Here is a 16,743-nt window from a genome sequence, read left to right on the forward strand (position 1 = left end):
AATAGAATAGAATAGAATGAGATAGAATAGAATGAATAGAATGAGATAGAATAGAATAGAATAGAATAGAATAGAATAGAATAGAACAGAATAGAATAGGAATAGAATAGAATAGAATAGAATAGGAATAGGAATAGGAATAGGAATAGAATAGAATAGAATAGAATAGAATAGAATAGAATAGAATAGAATTCTTTATTGGCCAAGTGTGATTGGACACACAAGGAATCTGTCTTGGTGTGCATACGCTCTCGGAGTACATAAAAGAAAAGATACGTTCATCAAGAATCATAAGGTAGAACACTTAAGGATAGTCATAGGGAAACAGTCAATATAAATCTTAAGGATACCAGCAACAAGGTTACAGTCATAAAGTCTTAAGTGGGAAGAGATGGGTGATAGGAACGATGAGAAGATTAATAGTAATGCAGATTTAGTAAATAGTTTGACAGTGTTGAAGGAATTATTTGTTTAACAGAGTGATAGCGTTCAGGAGAAAACCCTTCTTGTGTCTAGTTGTTCTGGTGTGCAGTGCTCTATAGCATCATTTTGAGGGTAGGAGTTGAAACAGTTTATGTCCAGGATGCGAGGGGTCTGTAAATATTTTCACAGCCCTCTTTTTGACTCGTGCAGTATACAGGTCCTCAATAAAAAACAGGTTGGTAGCCATTGTTTTTTCTGCAATTCTAATGATCCTCTGAAGTCTGTGTCTGTCTTGTTGGATTGCAGAGCCAAACCAAACAGTTCTAGAGGTGCAGACGACAGACTCAATAATTCCTCTGTAAAACTGGATCAGCAACTCCTTGGGCAGTTTTGAGCTTTCTGAGTTGGCGCAGAAAGAACATTCTTTGTTGTACTTTTTTGATGACGTTTTTGATGTTAGGTGTCCATTTGAGGTCTTAAGATATGGTAGAACCTAGAAATTTGAAGGTCTCTACTGTTGATACTGCATTGTCTAGTATTGTAAGAGTTGTCTAGTATTGCACCCAGTTACGTGAACCCTATACGGGTAGCCCTTGACGTACAAAGACATTTGGAGTTTGCAGGACTGCCAGCTTCTTCCTTGCTTTGTGGACTCATTTCCCTGTTCCTTTGTTTTGCTGGACTGCACGCAGCCAGAGGCGTATGTGTGCGCTTTGCTCTGGGACTTGTTGTGGTCCGGCAGCAGCCTGCAGAACTGGCAGTGGAGTCATACAGTAAGGAGGCTGGGGAGGATGATGGGCCAGTCCTGGAGTCAGGGGAAGGCCCAAACGAGGGCTCTGTGTCAGAGGCAGAGATGGGACCAGGGCCATCTGGGAGCGATGCATAGACTCCAGAGCCTCCACAGGCGGACAGCAGAGAGGTAGAGGAACAGGAGGAGCCTGTTCCTAGTGAACGCATGAGAAGAGATGCCGGGAGGCAAGAGCAGCTGAAGCAAAAAGGACAACTCGGGAGTAAGGCCAGAAGATGATTGGCCCTTCCCATAAGGCTTAAAAAAGCAGCAACGAGCCATTGGGTTCTTTGTAGAAAAGCAACGTTGATTCCATTGCTTCTTGTCAGCATCTCTTGAACTTTGTGGGGGTTTTGCCAAGAAAAGTCTTTGGCAGGTCGCCAAAGACAACAAAGGTTGGTGATAAGACCAAAGGACTGTTTAGAAAGAATTTGTTTTGGTTCATAAAGTAAGTTTGTTCAGGACTGAATTGTGTTTGGTAATCACTACTTGGGCCTCGGTCACAACAGGACTTGCCAAGAACGTGGGAACGTTTGACAGGAAAATTGGAGCATTAAAGGGGAGTTTGAACTCGCAGCTGGCTGTGAGTTTCCACTTCCATTTCTACGGGACCATCACACCTCCACCTTGAAATGGTCAAAGGAAAGATTTAAAAACCTGGACTGTTTTTAGTTGCATGTCCGGATAATTATTTTGGGGAGGGCGATATGGGGGATAATTTTGATAGATTTGTTTAGCAGGCAATGGATGATTTATTTATTTTTTAATTTTCAAGACTGGAACTCTTCTAAAAAAAATGATCACAACAAACCATGCATTAAAACTTAGTTGTTTTGCCTGGTTGAACTTACAACTGGCTTACGGGTAGGATGAAAACTCAGAACTGCCTTTCAATTGCATTGTCGGGGAGTCCTCAGCTTATGACCACGATTCCTGTTGTTAAGTGGGAGACATTTGTTAAGTGAGTTTTGCCCCGTTCTGCGACTTTTCTTGCCGCATTGATAAGTCAGTCACCTGATTGTTAAGCGAATCTGGCTTTTGCTCATCAGAAGGTTGCAAAAGGAGAATCACGTGACCCTGGGACTCACCAATATGAGTCAGTTGCCAAGCGTTGCAAATCTGGATCATGAGGATGTTGCAAGGCATTGTTAAATGTGAAAAATGGTCACAGGTCACATTTTTTTCAGTGACGTCGTCACTTCGGTCACTAAATGAACTGTCGTAAGTCAAGGGCTGCCTGAAGCGGCACCTCCCGACGGCATGCATCCCGCCCTCCGTCCACCACCGACGATTGTGGTGTAAAAAAAAAAAGTCCTAATTTTGTTTCCTCCAAGTTTTTCTTCTCTCTCTTTTGTTCGCTTGGCAGATCCAGATGTATCAGCTCTCTCGACTCCTTCACGATTACCACAAAGATCTATACGATCACTTTGAAGCCAATGAGATCAGCCCCAGCCTCTACGCTGCCCCGTGGTTTCTGACTCTGTTTGCGTCTCAGTTTCCTCTGGGGTTCGTCGCTCGGGTGTTCGGTAAGTCAGCTTAATGTCTGAAGCTTGAATAACTCCGGCCACCTCGTGAGAAGGAAGGAAGGTCCCTTGTGTTGGAAAAGATGGAAGGCCAAAGGAGAAGGGGACAATTATTTATTTAGAGCAGGGGTCTCCAACTTTGTCAACTTTAAGACTTGTTGACTTCAACTCCCAGAATTCATCAGCCAGCTTTGCTGGCTGAGGTATTCTGGGAGTTGAAGTCCACAAGTCTTGAAGTGGCCAAGGTTGGAGGCCTCTGACTTAGAGTATCGGGAGACCATGACAAAAGATAAGTAAATATATACAGGTATTTATTATAAGTAAATACATACAGGTAGTTCTGGGGTTACGACAGTTCATTTAGTGACTGTTTGAAGTTACAACAGCACTGAGATAATGTTGTGGACTATCGGCCGCCGACAGCAACCAAATCGGAGGAGGAGGCGTGGGAGTCAGGGCCAGCATCAAGGCAACCTGAGAGCTCCGAGTGGGAAGAGGGAATGGAGATGGCACAGAGAGAGAGAGACAGAGGCGGAGCCTGGGCCGTCCGTCAACCCTCAGATGGAGAGTCAACAGCCCCCAGGTCTGGAGGTGACTGATGAGGAAGAGGAGGAACAGCTGGGTCCAGTGCATGACCCACTGATGTGCCGAAGGCAGAGGAGAGGAGAGCAGTGGAAATCTATAGGCCGGTCCTTGGGACGGAAGAGCTGCCATTGCTAGCGAAGCCCCACCCTAGCTCTGGGGATAAAAGGCAGGGGGCGGAGATGATCTGGCAGACAACTGTTCATCTTACGGACGGATGGACTTGTTAGCCTGTGAGAGAAACTTTTTGCTGGGACTACCGGCGCTCCTAGTAAAGGAATCTTTTGAGTTCACGTCAGAGGGTTTGTCGTGTTTGGGGAGCTGGGTCAGAACAGAAAAGGGACTGATGACCAGGCTGTGAGATCAATCCTAGGCAGGGATGGGTTCTACTTACCTTTATTACTGTTCGCATCATGCCCGCACATGCGCAGATCACTTTTGATGACGTTCGGGTCAGTGGGCGGAGCCTCCCGCCGGTTTTACTACCGGTTCTATAGAATTGGCCCGAACCGGGGGCAACCCACCAATGATCCTAGGTAGAGGCCGATATTTCTCTCTCTGGGCACACTGAGAATATAGCTGCTGAACAAAACTCCGTACTGGCAACAGGAAGGGCATCTGGCCAGTAAACACTCTGCTAGCTCCATTCAGTTGCCCAGACTCCACCCCGCAAGGGATTATGGGGTCGTTAAACGATGATGGTGGTGATGGCCATAACTAAAGAATAAATGAACAGAAACTTCAGGTAAGCGAATAGAATCATTATCTTCAAACGCCTTTCCTAACGTTTCTCCTGCCTCCTCCAGATTTGATGTTCCTCCAAGGACCGGAAGTTATATTTAAAGTCGCTCTGAGTCTTTTGGGAAGCCATAAGCCTTTGATTCTGCAGCATGAAAACCTGGAAACAATTGTCGACTTCATCAAAAGTATTCTTCCCAATCTGGGCTTGGTACAGATGGAAAAAACCATTAACCAGGTATGAAGTGGAACATGACCAGGGCAAAATAGAAGCTGCAAAATGTAGAACAACTTCCGCGTGTAATTGAGACGAGTTTCTCCTAGCCGGACTGCAGCTTATTTGGGGAGTTAAGATGTTGGAATTTCCTTCTACAGAATTAACATATTTCTAAACAATAGCCAGATCTGTTTTAAGATGCTTTGGAGACTACTATAATTCCCTACTGCGTCTTCCTGTTTTATTTGGCATGGAGGAAACGATGGATGTTTGAACTTAGTGTGAATATCCTAAGAAACATAATGCCATGTTCTGTGCACATTAAAAAAAAAAAAAGCAAATTTCACACCGCATGGCCTAGTCTTCTTTAATGCAAAACCATTGTGATAGGGTAAAAACAACAGGGAGGTGTATCGCAGGATATATAGAGAACAACAAAAGTCAATGCCTCTTGGCTTTTTCTCATTTTTTAAAAATGGATTTAAACAGGGGTGGGATTCAAAAAAATTAGCAACCGGTTCTCTGTGTCAGTTTTGGAAGGCAAGTTTCTTTTTGCTTCTTAACTGCCACATATTTTAGCTGGGGAAGTTGGGAGGAGGTTGTTGTTGGAGCGGTAGAAAGCTAGTCGTAACAACATTCCGTATTCAAGGACTTTTTCCTGCGTCTGATGGAGACTGCCTGAAGATTGTATCCAATTGAGTGTGAAGAGTTGATTGGGCAATGTGATGAACTTGTGGGTGTGGGGCAGGGCTGTGAACTGTCAACTGGGTGTGGAAAACCTGGAAGCTTTCAGTTTCGGGTTTTCCCAGCTGTGCCAACATGACATCTCTAATAAATTGGAACTTTGAGGAACCTCAAGCCTCAGAGCTTTATTTCGTTGGGGGTGTTCCATGGAACCCTGACACTCTGCCTGGTTGCTGGGTGGGCGTGGCCATGGTGGGCGTGGCCTACTCAGCCTCCTGCACCATGGTGGGCTGGGTGTACTCTGCCTCCTGCACCACGGCAGGTGGGCGTTTTGGCCCTCCCTAGGCTCTGGAGGCTTTCCTTGAGCCTCTGGGAGGACAAAAACAGCCTCCCCCCGGACTCTGGAGGCCCTCCGGAGGCTGGAAACAAGCCCGCTTCCAGAACCTCCAGGAGGCCTATTTTTTGCCCTTCCAGAGCCTCTGCACGAGCCCTGCACTTACCTGGTATCCGAAATGAGCTGCGTGAAGACTCCTGGGAGGGGCGGAATGGGGTGGGCGGGTCCAGCCAGTCCTTGCAACTACCGGTTCGGCGAACCGGAAGTAAAATTAGCATCCGGTTCACCCGAACTGTTCCGAACCGGCTGAATCTAACCCCAGGATTTAAATCAGTATGTCCAGTCTCAATTGCGAAGCTACAGGATAAGCATCCTTCTTTCCGACTTGCAGTGCTTCGGATTTGAAGGCCAGCTGCTGCTTTAGAATATTTGGGCACCAATATTTCACTAGTCTTCAACTCTCTAAATCAGTTCTTAAGTTAGTAACACCGTCGTTAGGTGACTTTGGCTTCCCCGTTGATTTTTCTGGTCAGGAGGTTGCAAAAGTTTAGGATAGACAGGAAATTCTGCTTAGGAGAATGTTGGCATTCTCAAATTATCCCTCCCCCCCCCCCGATTTCATTTATATGATGATGTTGTTTGTCACAAAGTTGTGTCTGACCCACCGTGACCCCATGGACAATGTTACTCCAGGCCTTCCTTTTCTTTATCATCCCCAGGAGTCCATTTAATCTCACGCCGACTGCTTCAGTGACTCCATCCAGCCACCTCGTTCTCTGTCGTCCCCTTCTTCTTTTGCCCTCCATCTTTCCCAACATTCGGCTCTTCTCCAGGGAGTCCTTCCTTCTCATTAGGTGGCCAAAGTATTTGAGTTTCCTCTTCAGGATCTGGCCTTCTAAAGAGCAGTCTGGGTTGATCTCCTCTAGGACTGACCGGTTTGATCGCCTTGCAGTCCAAGGGACTCGCAGGAGTCTTCTCCAGTACCAGAGTTCAAAGGTCTCGATTCTTTGGCGCTCAGCCTTTCTTATGGTCCAACTTTCACAGCCATCCATTGCAACTGGGAAAACCATGGCCTTGACTAGACACACTTTTGTTGGCAGGGTGATGTCTCTGCTTTTTAGTATGCTGTCTAGATTTGCCATAGCTTTCCTCTCCAGGATCAAGTGTCTTTTAATTTCTTGGCTGTAGTCCCCATGTTTGGTGATCTTGGAGCTCAGGAAAATAAAATCTTTCACCATCTCCATTTCTTCCCTATCTATCTGCCAGGAATTGAGTGGGCCAGGAGCCATGATCTTAGTTTTCTTAATGTTGAGTTTCAAGCCAACTTTTGCACTCTCCTCCTTCACCTGCATCAAGAGGCTCTTTAGTTCCTCTTCACTTTCTGCCATTAGAGTGGTATCATCTGCATATCTGAGGATATTTCTCCCGGCAATCTTAATTCCAACTTGTGAGTCATCTAGCCCTGCCTTTCTCATGATGTGCTCTGCATATAAGTCAAATAGGCAGGGTGATACTATACAGCCTTGCCAAACTCCTTTCTCAATTTTGAACCAATCAGTGCTTCCCTGTCCAGTTCTCACTGTTGCTTCTTGACCCACATATAGGTTTCTCAAGAGACAAATAAGATGGCCTGGTGCTCTATATGATACGATGAGACAAATTTGATGTTCATGTGGTTTTCTGTTTAATTTTTCCTTCCCACCGCAGGTATTTGAGATGGATATTTCCAAACAGCTGCAAGCTTACGAAGTTGAATACCATGTACTTCAGGATGAATTAATAGATTCTTCACTCAATGATAATCAAAGGATGGATAAACTCGAGAAGGCCAACAGCAACTTACGGAAGCAAAACTTGGATCTCCTTGAGGAGCTGCAGGTATGAGCTGCACTTCAGCCGTCACATATTAAACAAGATATTAAGCATGTCAAGGGAGAACTCGTATTTATTTCTGCTGGATGCAATCAACAATGAATACATTTCCCTTGGTCGAAAATTAATTTGCACTCATTTTTTTTTTCCTATTAACCAATTGGGCTAGCCGTAAGATTTCACACACACTAAAATAATTCAAAATGATGTTCCCAATTTAAAATGTAAGGGTTTTATACCCTTGGAACCACGAGTATATAAACAGAAAAAAACCCACTCCCTTCTAGCATTGATGATGTCACTTAGTTGGGTAATAAAAAGTCTTCAAGAAAAGAATTGAGCTCAGAGAGCACCAAGAACTATTACTATTAAGATCCCTTTGTCTATTATTCTATTATTATTATTATTATTTACTTTATTCATTAAACATGAAACTCAGTCAACTGAACGTTCAAAAATGCATCCCAAATACCATTGAATGGTGCTAATGGTTGATACGGGTTGCTGCCAGCATCCTAGGTATCAACCAAGTACCTTCTTAAGATGTACGATGTTCCAAGTAGCGCAGTTTTTGCAGTTCCGCTGGTGTTATTGCAGGAAGCTGCAATTTGTTGATGTATCTTATAAAATTCTTGGACATGGCACCAAGTGCCCCGATGACAATGGGTATCACTGTTACATGTTTCATCCAAAGCTGGGTAGTTTCAATGGCCAGGTCGCGATATTTCATGATTTTTTCCAGCTCTTTTTCTTCAACTCTGGCATCTCCTGGTACCGTGATGTCAATAAATTGTACATTTCGGTTTTCCATATCTGTGATATCTGGTGTGTTGTGTTCCAAGTGACGATCCATCTGTATTCGAAAGTCCCACATGATCTTCACCCTCTCATTTTCTATAACTTTTTCCACTTTATGTTCCCATGACTTTTTGGATACAGGCAAGTCATATTTTTTACATAATGACCAGTGGATTAATTTAGCAACTCGGTCGTGTCCAGCTTTGTAATCAGTTCGTGCGATTTTGCTACATTTGCATATTAAATGCGAAACAGTTTCGGCTTTGTTGTTGCAAAATTGGCAGTTTGGATTGTCGGTGGATTTTTGTATCTTTGCTTCCATGGCATTAGTTTGTAGTGCTTGTTCTTGAGCAGCGAGTATTAAACCTTCCGTTTCTTTCTTGATGGTTCCCATATTATTATTATTATCACAAAATGACAGTATACACAGCAAACGAGATAACTATGCTGGATTTCGTATCACAGATCACTAGTCGAACACTTCCCAAGCATTGTTGTTGTTGTTGTTGTTGTTATTATTTTTCATTAAACATGAAACTCAGTCAGTTGAACATTTAAAAACGTATCACAAATATTATTGTCCGGCACTGATGGTTGAGACAGATTGCTGCCAGTATCAGCGTCATCATTATTATCGTCATCAAATTTATTGCCAGACATCTTGTGGTTCAAGACAATCATTTAAATATTTTTTTAATAGTTTTAAAATGTTTTTAATATTTGTTAATGATAATGATTGTAGATATTCATTGTTTTAGTTTGGTTGGATGCTACCCAAAGTCACATGATTACGAGATGGCCAGCTGTATAACTTAGATAATTAAAACATCTTAATGACTGGAGGAGGGACGCGGTGGCTCAGGGGCTAGGACGTTTGAGCTTGTCGATCGAAAGGTCGGCAGCTCAGCGGTTCGAATCCCTAATGTTGCCGTGTAATGGGGTGAGCTCCCGTTACTTGTCCCAGTTACTGCCAACCTAGCAGTTTCGAAAGCACGTAAAAATGCAAGTAGAAAAAATAGGGACCACCTTTGGTGGGAAGGTAACAGCGTTCCGTGCGCCTTTGGCGTTGAGTCATGCCGGCTACATGACCACGGAGACGTCCTCGGACAGCGCTGGCTCTTCGGCTTTGAAACGGAGATGAGCACCGCCCCCTAGTGTCGGCAACGACTAGCACGTATGTGCGAGGGGAATCTTTACCTTTAACTTTAATGACTGGAGAAAAGGACATTAAGGACCAGTTCCTTGGGGATTCCCAAATTTCAGTCCAATTACTTATATCCTGTAGAGTAGACATTAAAACAATCTACTGCAACAGGAAATCATTTGTTTGTTCTTGAACGAGGTAGAAATCCCAAATCGGAATGGGATTTAGGTAATGCCAATTAGTGAGACCGTCTAAAATTGTGTTTTTAATTCATCCATCTTCACTCCGTATGTAAGTTCTGGTCTGAATCAGGTGTGGTTTCATATGACATGGTTGTCTCAAAGATGCTTTTTCAGGAAGCAATTGGACTTCCTTGTTTTTTCTTTGAAGACGTTTCACTTCTCATCCAAGAAGCTTCTTCAGCTCTGACTGGATGGTGCGGAACGGAAGGATTGATATTCCTTGCAGACAGCTGGTCATTTGCGTTCTTTTAGAGAGTCCTTGAGGCCACCCGGAGTTTTTTCTGTGTCCTCAGGATCACCTGAGTTGTGCTAATGGTTCCCATAGTCTGCAATTTTTGGAAAAACCGTTTGTACTCCACCATTCAAAGGCTGTTCCTCCCAAATTGTATAGCTAAAAGTCTATAGAGATTCTCAGTCATCCAGGTCATGGATGTCCCAAAAGTGCTTTTTCAGGAGGCAACTGGACTTTTACCTGATATGGGTGGAAACCTGTTGAGTAGTAAGGAATGGTTGCAGGGATGAAATGCTCCTGGTGCGGACCGTATCGCCTGATCTGGTAGCGATGGCGGCGGGTGATTTGGAGAACCAGTAGCAAAAATACCTTCCCCCCCCCTTGCCCCAGATGAGCTGCGCGATCGTCAGAGGTTTTGGTTTTTTTTACTTTTAAAAGCGTTTTTTCTTTGGCCGAAAAAATGCTTTTAAAAGTAAAAAAAAAAGCTTCTGATGATTGCGTGGCTCAACTGGGATCGTCAGAACCCTTTAAAACTGCGGTTCTCAACCTGTGGGTAGGACCCCATTGGTGGTCGAATGACGATTTGCCAGGGGTCGCCTAAGACCATCGGAAATATGGGAAGTATACTTGCGAGTCGAAGAATGGTTAACTCCACAAGCCAGCTGCAGGCTCTTCAAATCGCTAGCCGAATTCGGCTTCAGGCGCAATGAATTAAAAAAGAGAGAAATCTTTGCTCTGATGTCTCCCTCTCAAGCCAGCTGCAATCACTCCCAACCGCTAGCCTAATCTGGCTTCAGGCGCGATAAACTTAATAGGGGAAGAGTCTCCGCTTTAATGCCTCCGTCCTCAAGGCAATCGTAAGCAGTTCAGATCGCTAGCCAATATGGCTTCAGGCGCGATAAATTGAAAACGAAAATAATTTTACGGTTGGGGTCGCCACATCGTGGGGAATTGTATTAAAGGGGTCGCAGCACTATAAAGGTTGAGAACCACTGCTTTAAAAGCATTTGGCTGAAGAAGTTGTTAAAAAAAAAGCTTTTAAAGATTCTGGCGATCAGGCAACTCAGCTGGGATCGTCAGAATCCTTTAAAAGCATGTTTTCTACAAGCTCTTCGGCCGAAGAGGTTGTAAAAAAAATGCTTTTAAAAGGTTCTGGCGATCAGGCAACTCAGTTGGGATTGTCAGAACCCTTTAAAATCTTTTTTTTTTTCGGCCGAAGAGGTTGTAGAAAAAATGCTTTTAAAAGTTAAAAAAAACAACAACAACCAAGCCACCCCTACAGAATTGATAGTAACAAATTTTATATTTCACCCCAAACATCGGTTTATCATTGACCATCTCTATCAGGGCTGACAGCTGAACCGCGACCCGCGGGCCGTGTTGATCACTGGCATTGTGTATTCTTCCATTATCATCAGTATCCTTCTTTCCTGTTTATTCTTTCCAGGTGGCTAATGGGAAGATCCAAAAGCTGGAAGCCATGGTTGAAGCGCTGCTTAATAACGAAGGCAAATTGAACCAAACCATCGTCACTCTGGAACTGGAGCGGAAAGGGTTGTTAGAAACGCTGAAGGAATTCCACACGCAGCCAGCAAACTCCAGCGGGGAAAACTCTTCCCACTAACTGAGAATTTAAGGCTCAGCGTCGGAGGGGGAAAAAAGGGAGAGATTTTCTCTAAGCGACTCTTAGAATTTTTTGTACCGCCCATGCCTTACCTTATCTCCGTCTTCCTTTTTCTCAAATCGTGTTGCACAGAGGAGGAAAATGTTACAATGTTCTTACTCAGCGTGGAAGGCCTCGCTCGTCTACGTCCCAAATTCTTTCGAATCATCCATCGACGGAGTACAACACGCAGAAGGATCTTTCCGCTTGACTAGACGTTGACACCTTTCCACCTGGTTGTAAACTTCCGGAGTTCTTTACCCTACGTACAGTAACCGTTTTTCGCTCTAAGACTCTCGCCGTAGTTAACACTGAAAGCATTTAGGGAAATGCCAGGCTAAACCTCACGGGCTGCAAACTTCTCAAGGAATTTCAATTTTAGGAACATGCTGGAGTGATTTCTTTCCCATTTAAGGGGTTAAGGTATCTTCAGTTGTGACCGAATTGCTTTCTCCAAAGCGGAAAGTGGGCTCTGCTTACTCACAGTGTGTTTTTAAAACTTGCCGGCAGGAAGAACCACAAAGAAGCCAAAACGTCATGCTATAATTTTGGGGACTACTCTTTGTTGTTGCCAATGTGATAAATATGGATTTTTGTAACTTTTAATCTAATGTCTTAGTATGGTTGAATGCTTTGGTGTCAGGGTTCAGGAGATGTCTTTTCTTTATCTCTGTATTGGCAAAATCCGAAGCTTACATATCTTTATAGTTGACTATGCCTGAAGATCGTGATGGCAAACCGATGGCACGCTTGCCAAAGGTGGCCAGCAGAGCCATATCGCTGCACACACAAGCTCAGCTCCTTTTCGGGCCTTCTGGGCCCACCGGAAGTAGGGAAACTGACTGTTTTCTGCCTCTAGACTGCCTGGTGTGTGTGTGAGGAAGGCCCGTTTTTTGCTCTCCTTACACTCCAGAGCCTTTCTAGGAGTTTGGGGAGGACGAAAATGGCCTTCCCCATCCTCCTGAAGGCCCTCCAGAGGCTGGAAATGGCCCATGTGCTGACTTCCGATGGGACCAGAAGTTGGCATATGGACCATTTCTGGCCTCCAGAGGGCCTCCAGGAGGGTGGGGAAAGCCGTTTTCGCCCTCCTTAGGCTCCTAGAAAGGCTCTAGAGCCTGGGGAGGGCCCACCATGCCATCATGTGCCAAAAGCTGGGAGAGCTCAGGGGGGGAGAGCACGCAGGGGGGAGGTGGGGCGCATAGAATTATGGGTGTGGGCAAGCGCTCCCCCCCACACCCGCTTTTGGCACGCGATGGCAAAAAGGTTAGCCATCACTTCCTTAAGATGTTGCTTTATTTATTTTTGATTCATTGTGCCTCAAGCCTTCGTTTTCTGAATGCAAAGCTAGTCGTTTCCCGTTTTAATTCCAACAGCTCAGTCAGATATTAAGCAAGATATCAAGCAAGATAACACTTCAAACATCGCCGTTGAAAATTTCAGAGCCACTTACAAATGAAAGATATTCCTATACGTGTTGCACTTAGAAGTATATCATACACTGAACAAGGTGATGGTTTTAAAACAGTTTTATTTTTTTAAAAAAATTAATTATTTTTCATCAGGCGTGCAGACATAGTTGTGCGCTTTAGGTATTTGGCAAATATTCGAGGAGTCATCACTGTGCGGTCACAATTTTAATCAGAATGATTGGTTACGATCACAATTTTGTTCGTTTGCTAACAAATGCGCACCTTGGTGATTTTAAAAGTTTTAACCTAGTTACGTACTGATGGTGAGACTCACCGTGTGGCTTGCCGCCGATTGAAGTAAATCTGCACTTCAAGGAGTAGCTGCACTACAAATGTAGCTTGATTTAATAACTGTTTCATCGGAGGGGGGGGAAATGGTTCCATTTTTAGGAGAGCGTAGATAATTGAAAGATAATTTTAAATATCCTCGTCAAATTAATTCATTTGACCCTTGAAAGGAAAGCATAACAAACTAGCAGGTCTCCCCTGCCCGATGTAGTGTGGTTATTTTTTAAGCAAGAGTTGACGGCATTAAATAAGCAACGGTCTTTCTTTTTAAAAAGTTACACGGGCTCCTTGGGAAGTAACGGTTGAAATTCAGCACGTGGTTGTTTTGCATTGATAAATATTGGAAATGACAATCTTATTGACTTTGCTGTTGTTTGTTTTGATGTTAGACATCATCGCCCACGTGTTTGTATTCTTTGTTTTTCCATACTTATTTCACATTGTCAGCATCAGACACTTACTGCCGTATCTATATACTGTTAGTATGCCCAGCCGCATTGGATTTGGACTGACATTACCCCGTCTGTAAGGTTTTTTTAACGTTTTAAAAAAGCAATAAACGTCAAATTCATGTGTGATGCTCCAAAAATCCAGAAAAGTGTCATCCCTTCTCTTCCTTTCCTCTTTTCTTTCTCTTCTGGGTTTTTTAAAACGTAAATTTAACATTCCACAGGTTTCTAGATGATGGATTGTTCTTTCTAGATTATGGATTGTGTGGTTCCAGATTATGGATTGATGAAGCTCCCTACATACAACCTTCTCTTCTGGATTTCTTAAAACATGAATTTAACATTCTACAGGTTTCCAGATTATGGATTGTGCTTCCTAGATTATGGATTGATGAAGCTTCTTACATACAATTTTCTCTTCTGGGTTCCTTAAAACATACATTTAACATTCCACAGGTTTCTAGATTATGGATTGTGCTTTCTAGATTATGGGTTGATGAAGCTTCCTTCATACAGCCTTCTCTTCTGGGTTTCTTAAAACATAAATTTAACATTCCACAGGTTTCTAGATTATGAATTGTGCTTTCTAGATTATGGTTTGTGTTTTCCAGATTTATGGATTGTGCTTCCTAGATTATGGATTGATGAAGCTTCCTACATACAACCTTCTCTTCTGGATTCCTTAAAACATACATTTAACATTCCACAGGTTTCTAGATGATGGATTGTGCTTTCTAGATGATGGATTGTGCTTTCTAGATGATGGATTGTGTGTTTCCAGATTATGGGTTGATGAAGCTCCCTCCATACAGCCTTTTCTTCTGGGTTTCTTAAAACATAAATTTAACATTCTACAGATTTCTAGATTATGGATTGTGCTTTCTAGATTATGGATTGTGTTTTCTAGATTATGGGTTGATGAAGCTCCCTCCATACAGCCTTCTCTTCTGGGTTTCTTAAAACATAAATTTAACATTCCACAGGTTTCTAGATTATGAATTGTGCTTTCTAGATTTATGGTTTGTGTTTTCCAGATTTATGGATTGTGCTTCCTAGATTATGGATTGAAGAAGCTCCCTACATACAACCTTCTCTTCTGGATTTCTTAAAACATACGATTAACATTCCACGGGTTTCTAGAGTATGGATTGTGCTTCCTAGATTATGGATTGAAGAAGCTCCCTACATACAACCTTCTCTTCTGGATTTCTTAAAACATACGATTAACATTCCACGGGTTTCTAGAGTATGGATTGTGCTTCCTAGATTATGGATTGAAGAAGCTCCCTACATACAACCTTCTCTTCTGGATTTCTTAAAACATACGATTAACATTCCACGGGTTTCTAGAGTATGGATTGTGCTTTCTAGATTATGGATTGAAGAAGCTCCCTACATACAACCTTCTCTTCTGGATTTCTTAAAACATACGATTAACATTCCATGGGTTTCTAGAGTATGGATTGTGCTTTCTAGATTATGGTTTGTGTTTTCCAGATTATGGATTGTGCTTCCTAGATTATGGATTGAAGAAACTCCCTACATACAGCCTTCTCTTCTGGATTTCTTAAAACGTAAATCTAACATTCCACAGGTTTCTAGAATATGGATTGTGCTTTCCAGTTTATGGAGGGTGCTTCCTAGATTACGGATTGATGTAGCTTCCTACATACAACCTTTTCCTCTGAGTTTCTTAAAATATAATTATGGTTGTAAATCGAGGACCCCCTGTACTTGCCGCAAGATCAAAAACGCGGTAGATATCTTTTCAACAGTAACAGAGCCGGAAGGGGCCTTTGGAGGTCATCTAGTCCAACCCCCTGCTCACCCAGGAGACGCGTACTAGGGATTCGAACCGCCGACCTTTTCTGATTGACAAGCTCAGCGTCTTAGCCATTGAGCCACCTAGTCAGGCATCTTGCTGTATCCTAACATGGTGTTGTGTCTCGTCCGATCTCACCACAGCCGGGGTCTTCTTATCTGCTTCCGAACGCGGAGGAATGTTCTAGTATGCCTCCCGGCCCCAGCCCTGGCTCCATGCCCAGACAGGCTGAAGAGGAGGAAGTATCTCCAGCCCCCAGCTCTGGCTCCATGCCCAGGCAAACGGAGCAACTAGACCCCTCCCCCTCCTCCACAGCATGTGAGCCTGAGGGAGGTCAATTGCCAACAGCTGCAGACTGGTGTGACCCTCGCGTCAGAAGACTTGATAGACGGAGGCAACAGAAGGAAGGGAGGGGCAGGCCTGGATAAGTGCTGAGTCATGGAGCCACACCCCATAGCCTATATAAAGGACCTGCTTTCTGGCATTCTCTGAGTCAGGCAAAGTCTAAACATATCTTGCTGAAGTCACTTTCTGGTCTCCTGCCTGCCCTGAGGACTTTGCTAGGACTTTGGCAGAGCTGCGGAGGCACGCCTGATTCGGATTTCCCTGACCCGGCCGTCAGCGGAGGAGTGGGACACAACACATGGGAAGATTTAATGTTGTTGTTGTTGTTTTTAATGGCTGCGATGATTTTTTTTCCCCTCTGCCCTCTCCCCAAAATTAAGTTTTGGGGTTTTAATCCTCTCCAAGAAACTGAAAGGCTGGAAAATATCCTGCAGCTTGCAGCCGCCCCTACCTGGGCTGTTCCTTTTCCCCAGATTTATTTACAGAAGCTTTTGTTAAAGATGGTTGAGTGGGTCTTTATTCCTCCCACCTGCAGAATCTCTTATCCGGTTTAGCAGAGAACCTTCCGTTTGAAGGAATTATCCCCAGAGGGATCTTATCTCTGACACACAGGAAGGTGTGTGGGTTTTTTTTTTCTAAGTAGGAAGATCGCCTAGGCTTCCTTGCAGGTGCGTGAAGGTAGATTCCTGGGATGAGATTTCCATCTTTCAGAGCAAAGTAATTTAATTAGTCCCGGTGTACAGTCTGGGGTTTTTTTTTTACGGCTGAAGAATTTTGCAGGAAATGCTAAACTCGGTGCATATCCCAAAGGTGTGGGGTTTTTTTAACCCTCTCAGGAGACATCTGGACTTTCTTGGTTTTGTTTTTTTTCCTTTTGAAGATGTTTCACTTCTCCTTCAAGAAGCTTCTTCAGCTCTGACAGGATTGGGGACAGCCTTGAAAGATAATTAAGAAGTTCTAAACTCAATTTTAAAAGGCTAAAATCCCAAGTATCACCAAGTGTCCCAATAATTATTTTTATCAGAATCTGAAAACTTCTTTGTTTTTTGCTAGAAATGAAGTTGGGATAGAATGCGCCGAAATTCCGCACCTAGAAAATTGGAATTCTAGGTCATTCTGCAGGATCCATAC

General features: G+C 43.6%; 1 protein-coding gene across 6 annotated transcripts in view; it reads left to right on the forward strand.

Annotated features, from left to right (window-relative positions):
- Positions 1–13,594, forward strand: part of TBC1D1 (TBC1 domain family member 1) — a 114,488-nt gene extending 100,894 nt beyond the window's left edge. For all 6 annotated transcript variants that reach the window (XM_058193917.1, XM_058193919.1, XM_058193920.1 and 3 more), the window contains 4 exons: positions 2,577–2,736; positions 4,122–4,291; positions 6,996–7,166; positions 11,024–13,594. In XM_058193917.1, the coding sequence (XP_058049900.1) occupies positions 2,577–2,736; positions 4,122–4,291; positions 6,996–7,166; positions 11,024–11,200 (678 nt within the window). In that variant the 3' untranslated portion in view covers positions 11,201–13,594. The remainder of the gene's footprint in view (positions 1–2,576; positions 2,737–4,121; positions 4,292–6,995; positions 7,167–11,023) is intronic.
- Positions 13,595–16,743: the final 3,149 nt, after the last annotated feature.

This window comes from Ahaetulla prasina, chromosome 8, assembly GCF_028640845.1.
Source record: "Ahaetulla prasina isolate Xishuangbanna chromosome 8, ASM2864084v1, whole genome shotgun sequence".
NCBI classification, from domain to species: Eukaryota; Metazoa; Chordata; class Lepidosauria; order Squamata; family Colubridae; genus Ahaetulla; species Ahaetulla prasina.